Source organism: Carlito syrichta, unplaced genomic scaffold (genome assembly GCF_000164805.1).
Source record: "Carlito syrichta isolate Samal-C Ts95f unplaced genomic scaffold, Tarsius_syrichta-2.0.1 Scaffold123281, whole genome shotgun sequence".
NCBI lineage: Eukaryota > Metazoa > Chordata > Mammalia > Primates > Tarsiidae > Carlito > Carlito syrichta.
This window is the reverse complement of record NW_007067377.1, coordinates 102,453-109,513: the sequence shown is the minus strand read 5'-3', so window position 1 is coordinate 109,513 and position 7,061 is coordinate 102,453. Positions and strand designations below refer to the sequence as shown.

Genomic DNA, 7,061 nt, shown 5'->3' with positions numbered 1-7,061 from the left:
GCTGGGGTCCGGTGATCCTTCCGCCTCAGCTTTCCAAGTAGCTGAAACTACAGGCATGCGCTACCACACTCAGCTAATTTTTTTGATTTATTGTAGAGGTGAGGTCTCACCAAGTTGCCCAGGCGGGTCTCGAACCTGCGGGCTCAGGCAATCCACTCTCCTCGGCCTCCCAAAGTGCGGGATTACAGGCTGAGCCACCGAGCCCGGCTTAATTTTTTGATTTATTATAGAGACAAGGTCTCATCATATTGCCCAGGCTGGTCTTGAACCCGTGGGTTCAGGTAATCCTCTCATTTCTGCCTCCCAAATTGCTGGAATGTCAGGCATGAGCCCCTGTGCCTGGCCCTTCCATTTTCTTACAGTCCCCTGTAAACCCCCATCATCAAGGAGCTCTCAGAGGAGTGTGCGTCAGCCACAGAGCTGGTAAAGGCAGTGCTGGGACTCGGGCTTCCCAGCACCAGGCTGTACAGGAGGGTGGTCCTGCCAGAGGCCCAGCATGTGCAAAGGCCCAGGGGTGGGAGACGTGAGAGGGAACCTGTGTGTTCTCTTCGACCTGGCAGTGGCTCTGGGAGGGGCAAGGATTGAGGAAGGAGACCTTGAATGCCAAGCAAAGGAGCTTTTGTCTTGGCTGGAGGTCAGTCCTGTGAGGAGGCTTGGGGCAGAATGGGGCTGGATCCTGACTGTGCCTCTGGCTCGCTGTGAGGCCTTGGACAAATAACTAGCCCTCTCTGTTCCTCACTTTCCTCCCTGTCGCCCGGGGTAAATGCCAGTGCCCGTGCACAGGCGTGTCACGAGGTGGGTGTGGTTAGTGTTTATAGGGCACAGGGCAGGGCAGGCACACAACAGTGCGCTGCTCGTGGATACTGGGCCGTGTTTGTCACCAAACTGAGGGGTCAGGATGGACCTGGGCACAGTAACGGGTCTGGGGAGGAGGCGCCTCTGGAGCCCCTCAGGTGCCCTCTGCCCTGCCAACTCAGGCCACCCGAGCCCTCTCTGATCCACCCTGTCCGGACCTGGCACGGGGACACCCCCAAGGTCACATCTGTGTTCTCATTCGCACCCGGCCTCTGTCTTGCTGTGCGAGACGCCCCCCGCTGAGCCTCCAGCCCCCTCCTCCGGCCAGCAGGCATCCTGACCCCATCCTCCCTGCCTCCAAGGGCGAAACAGGCCCGAGCTGGAGGAGTCACGTGAGCAGCCTTCCCCAGAGGGGCTCAGGGCTGAGCCTGGGGGAGCTGCCGCCTGCCACAGCGGGGTGTCTCCCCCCCACCTGCAGGACGAGATGGAGCTCGGCTACGTCCAGGCGCCCCACAAGACCTTCCCGGTGGTCTTCGACTCCCCGAGGAACGGGGAGCTGCAGGACTTCCCTTACAAAAGGATCCTGGTGAGTGTCCCTGCCACGATCCAGCCTGAGCGCCGAGGGGCTTCACCCCAAGGGCCACGCCGTCATGTGGTGGGCGGAGCACTGGGAACCTTGTCCTTTAGGGGTGGGAGTCCGGTTGCCGGGGAAAGTGCGGGAGTTACCCAGATATGTTTGCTTGTTGGTTTTTTTAAGAGACAAGGTCTTTGCTGGGCGTGGTGGCTCACACCTGTCATCCCAGCACTTTGAGAGGTGGAAGCGAGAGGATGGCCTAAGCTCAAGGGTTCGAAAGCAGACTGAGCAACATGGCAAGACCTCATCTCTACAATAAATCAGAAAATCAGCCAGGGATGGTGGCACATGCCTGTGGTTCCAGCTCTTTAGAAGGCCGAGACGGAAGGATCGCCTGAGCCCAGCAGGTCAAGGCTGCGGTGACAGTGAGCACGCCACTGCACTCCAGGCTGGGTGACAGAGAAAGACTCTGATTCAGAAAAAAAAGAAAGACAGGGTCTTGCTCTGTCGCCCAGGCTGAAGTGCAGTGATGCGCTCACAGTTCACTGCAGCCTCGAACTCCTGGGCTCAAATGATCCTCCAACTTCAGCCTCCCTCCCCAAGTAGCTGGGACTACAGGCAAGCACCACCATGCCTGGCTAATTAAAATACATATATATTATTTTTTTGGTAAAAGTCATGCCTTGCTATGTTGGCCAGGCTGGTCTCGAACTCCTGGCCTCAAACGATTCTCCCACCTTGGCCTCCCAAAGTGCTGGGATTACAGACATGAGCCAGCACACCTGGCCCTCAGTTCAATCTGAATTTCAGATAAACAATGAGTAACTTTTTGGTAAAAGTATATCCCAAATGTTGCATGGGACATGCTTATACTTTTAAAATCTGTTGTTTATCTGAAATTCAAATTTAACTGGGTATCCTGTGTTTTCATTTACTAAGTCTGGCAGCCCTGATGGGGTGGGGGTGGGGCAGGATGGTGCAGCTGGTAAGAACACAGGTTTGGAGTCGCAACTTACATGCTGTGTGATGTTGTGTCGGTTACTTCCCGTCTCTGAGCCTCGGTTTCCTCATCGGTAAAAATGATATTGTAGCCCTGGCCTCACAGGCGTTTGTGAAGCTTCTCATTACCACAGTGCCTGCACGGAGGGAACGTGCCCCACCATTAGCTGGTGTCATTATTGGTAATAAAAAGAAGAACAGGGAAAATGATGGTTGCTGACCAGGATCCTCTGAGAGAAGAGGGGAGACTTCTTTGGTGCTGTAGGGGAGGGAGACCCCTCCAGCCTCCCATGGGTCACAGGCGTTAGGAAACCTCGCCTGGCCCTCGGTGCTGTCTGAATTCCTTCTGAGAGACGGCCCTGGAGGTCTCCCCTTCTCCAGGTTCAAGACAGGCTCAGAGAGCCATCACCAGCCTCGTGGCTCCCAAAGGCAGACCACGTGGGCTGAACTTGGCAGGACGGCCGTGCAGGGTGAGGGTGGCCATGGCCTCGGGCTCCTGTCCCAGGGCAGTTCGGGAGCAACCAGGGCCTCCCACCGTCTTCCTGGGACCTTGGGGAGGGACGCCGCCCTGGCGAGGCAGGGGGATCCCAGGGCCTGAGCCTCTCTGGCCCCTGTGCAGGTGTGAACTCTCGACTAGGTCAGCTGCCCTCCTCGGTGTCTTGACTCAATATTTCCACCTGAAGAACGGGTGGCCGCTCCCACCCTGACCCAAGGAGCTCAGAGCCAGCAAGTCGGCTCAAGCTTGACCCAGTCTCCCCTCCAGGGTCCAGATTTCGGCTACGTGACCCGGGAGCCTCGAGGCAGGTCCGTGAGCGGCCTGGACTCCTTTGGGAACCTGGAGGTCAGCCCCCCAGTGGTGGCCAACGGGAAGGCGTACCCCCTGGGGAGGATCCTCATTGGGGGTAACCTGCCTGGGTGAGAGGGCAGCGGAGGGGGGCTCCTGGGTGGGGGCTGAGGGTGGGGGGCATGGTGATGGGATGGGAGGGCCCATTTCACCAGGAAGAAGGAGGGATGGAACCGTAGTCTCGGAGGCGGGGCGTGGGAGCTGTCCACCAGACACCGTCCACACTTGCCTCGGGAGGTTTGAGAAGGCCGGAGTGCGCAGGGAGCTGGGAGATCATCCAGCCCAACCCTGTCATTTTACAAGTGGGCCCGGAGACGGTGAGCGAGCCACACAGATTGCAGATTTATGACTAGACTCAGGTCTTCAGAGTCTGAAAATAAGTAGATGATGCTAGGAGCAGAGTCTATCAGTTAATAGTAATAGAAGAAAAAGCTTCTCTTTCAACAGTCCTGGGAGAAAATGCATGTAAGTCAAAGCTTGTTCGTACTACCATGTAAATGACTACTATCAGACCTTTTCCTGAGAGCGGAAGGGAGACGTAAGACATGAAAAGTGAGACGACTGTAACACGCAGGAACAAAGTATGTGTTCAGCGCGTGACACAGGAGTGCTGATGGCAAAGAGGAGGAATTCTGTCCCCACGGTTTCTTGCTGTGGCATAGACCAAGACCTTGGTCAACCCAGTGCAGCAAAACTATTAGAAGAGACTTGGGATCAAACAGTAGCTGAGTCCAGAGTCACGCTTCGGCAGGGACTCACTGCCCTCAACCACACGATCCCATAGAAGGAGGACCCGGGCCACGTCGCGAGACTTTTTCACAAGGATTGAACATGGGGCAAAGTCGGTCTCTTGGAGGATGTGAGAAGGGGTGCGGGGAGCAGTTCTGAGGATCTTCTGGGATGGCAGGACCTGGTGGGTCGCTGCCCTGGCGTGACTGACCTATTCTGGCTCTGCCTCACCCCAAGTGGAATTTTATTTATTTTCATTTTCAAGATGTGGGGTACAGTTCAGTGTGAGGTATCCAAATGGTCTTGGGGTGGGTAAGGTTTGGGCCTCACTTTGGTCCCCACTTCACCTGGTCTGAGATCAGGTACCCTTCTTGACGAGGTGTGTGCCCGACCCCCCTCATCCCCCGGCAGCTTCCCACTACTGCCAGTCCCTTTCTTATGGTATTATGATAATTGTTCAGGGTCCACTTATAGTGAGAACATGTGTACTCAGTTCTTTGTTTCTGTGACAGATCACTCAGTATGATAAACTCTAAATCCATGCAAGTTGCTGCAAAGTTCATACTTTTGTCTTTCTTTTTGGCTGCGTAATAGTCCATCATGTATATGTACCATTTTTTTTTAAATCCAGTCCTCTTTCGATAGTTGCATGGTTGGTTCCATGTTTTTGCGATTGTGAATAGCGTTGCAATAAACATGCCTGTGCAGGTATCTTTTTCACAGAGTGATTTGAGTTCCTCCGGGTATATTCCCAGAGGGGGGATTGTGGGGTCGTATAGAAGGTCAATTTTTAGATCTTTTAGGAAGAGCCAAACAGTTTTCTACAGACGTACTACCTTACACTCCCACCAACAGTGTATAAGTATTCCCTTTTCCCTGCATCCTTTCCAGCATCTGTTGTTTTTTGAGTTGATGATGGCCATCCTGACTGGAGTTAGGAGGTATCTCTGTGTGGTTTTAATTTGCATTTCTTTGATGATTAGTGAGGGTGAGCATTTTTTTCATGTATCTGTTGGCTGCTTGTATGTCTTCTTTTGAGAAATGCCTCTTCATATCTTTTGTCCACTTTGTAATGGGGCTGTTGTTTTTTTTCTTTTCAGCACATTCGAGTTCCTTGTAGATCCTAGATGTTAGGGCTTTGTCAGATATACAGTTGGCAAATATTTTTTCCCATTCTGTGGGCTGTCTCCCTGCTCTCTTGATGGTTTCTTTGGCTTTGCAGAAGCTTTTTGGTTTGATGAGGTCCCGCTTGTCTATCTTATCTCTTATGACACGGGCATTTGGGGTTTTGATCAGGAATTGTTGCCAGTTCCAATTTCCATAAAGTTGTCTCCTGCATTTTCTAAGGTTCTCATAGTTTGAGGTTTTACGTCTAGGTCTTTGATCCATTTAGAGTTGATTTTTGTGTATGGTGATAGGTAGGGAATTTTCAAGTATACATATCTATTGTCATTCCTGCTTACACAGCAATGCATGGTTTTTTGTTTTTTATAAAAAGTCAGATATTGCAGACATCTCTGACTCTTGTGCCCCCATTTCTGCGTGGAATTTGTTTGAGTTAAGAAACTTTCTTAACCCTTGGGCCCAGGTCGAGAGGCCGCAGGGTCACCCAGGTGGTGCGGGACTTCCTCCATGCCCAGAGGGTGCAGCCCCCGGTGGAGCTCTTCGTGGACTGGCTGGCCGTGGGCCACGTGGATGAGTTTCTGAGCTTCGTCCCTGCCCCCGATGGGAAGGTGAGGCCTTGGTGGCATGTCTTTCCCCAGCATGGGGGCGGGGACTGAGCTCCGGGGGGCTAGGCCAAGGCGGGCAGCTCAGCCACGTCTATTCTCTGCACACAGGGCTTCCGGATGCTCCTGGCCAGCCCTGGTGCCTGCTTCAAGCTCTTCCAGGAGAAGCAGAAGTGGGGTCACGGCAGGGCCCTCCTGTTCCAAGGGGTCGTTGGTGGGTAACAGTGCTGGGTCCCTCATCATGGCTTGCCTGCCCCCTCGCCAAATTAAGACACCTCATAGCTTAGGAGAGGGAGGGCTGCCCCCCAAGTTCAGGACCCCTTACTCCTGCCCCCGCATGCGTGGTTGGGCCAGAGGTGGTGGATGGTAAGCAGAATGGGTACATCCGGGCTTCTTGGGCATGTGTCCAGGGCAGTTGCACGGCAGAGCTTGGTGCTATTCTGCGGTCTTAATTGCGTTTTGTAAGTGGCATCTGGTGGATCAGAGGGGCCTCTGCCGAGGCTTGGGGGCTGTCTCCCTGGACTCCCTGGGATGGGTTCTCTGCCACCCACTCCCGTGTCCCCTGGAGCCCCTGGGCCAGGCCCTCCCTTCTCTGTCACTGCCCAACGGCGCTGTAGCCTGGGTATGGGGAGGGCTGGGCGCACAGACCCCTGGGGATCTGGGGAGGGGCACGGCGTCAGTTGGCCCTGCCCTGCCAGACCTTTTGGTGGCAGCTTGGTGGGGTTACACCTCTCGCCCACCCTGGCGCATCCCGCGGAGGCTGCAGTACCGGAGGCCACCTGTCCACCGTGGCTGGGGATGGCGGGCCTGTGGGAAGGGGAGATGCCAGGCTCCACAGCCACCAGCGCCGGGCACAGCACGTGGGTCCAGTGCAGCAGAGGCCCGGCAATTGGTGGGCTGTGCACTTTGGGGCGGAGCTGCTGGCGTCCACGAGGGTCTGCCCGCCCTAGGCGTGTCCCTGTGCCTGGGGAGCAAGTGAGAAACACTGTGACAACTCAAGAGAGAGACGTGGAAGGAAGAAGCACCTCGATCGTGCCTTGATGCTACTTTTTCTAATTTGTGAACAAGGGGCTGCATTTTCCTTTTGCGTGGAAGGCACTGGGCCACCCGGGCACGCTGGCTGGGAGGGCTCTCGGCCCACCCCTCCCATTCTGCCATCCCACAGGCTCCCTGAATCCCAGAGCATCCTTCCCCCATCACGGACCCCAGGGGTGCAGGGGCAAAGGCTCTCAGGCCTGTGGGATCAGAGATTTTCTTAGTCCCACGGCCTCACGCTAGCAGACAGTGGCCTGGACCGAACCGTACTCAGAAAAGCTGCAGCACTTAGCAGCTGCCAAGCAGAACAACTTCCTGAGCCCCCCTGCTCCCTGCTGCTGGCATCACCTTCTTTCCC

The 7,061-nt window shown here is 55.2% G+C and overlaps 1 protein-coding gene across 1 annotated transcript in view; it reads left to right on the top strand.

The window, feature by feature from the left end:
* The window catches only part of PADI3 (peptidyl arginine deiminase 3), a 35,804-nt gene that overhangs the window by 22,021 nt on the left and 6,722 nt on the right, over positions 1–7,061 (top strand). The window contains exons 10-13 of the mRNA XM_008048252.1: positions 1,274–1,381; positions 3,132–3,283; positions 5,530–5,674; positions 5,780–5,882. Of these exons, the coding sequence (XP_008046443.1) occupies positions 1,274–1,381; positions 3,132–3,283; positions 5,530–5,674; positions 5,780–5,882 (508 nt within the window). The remainder of the gene's footprint in view (positions 1–1,273; positions 1,382–3,131; positions 3,284–5,529; positions 5,675–5,779; positions 5,883–7,061) is intronic.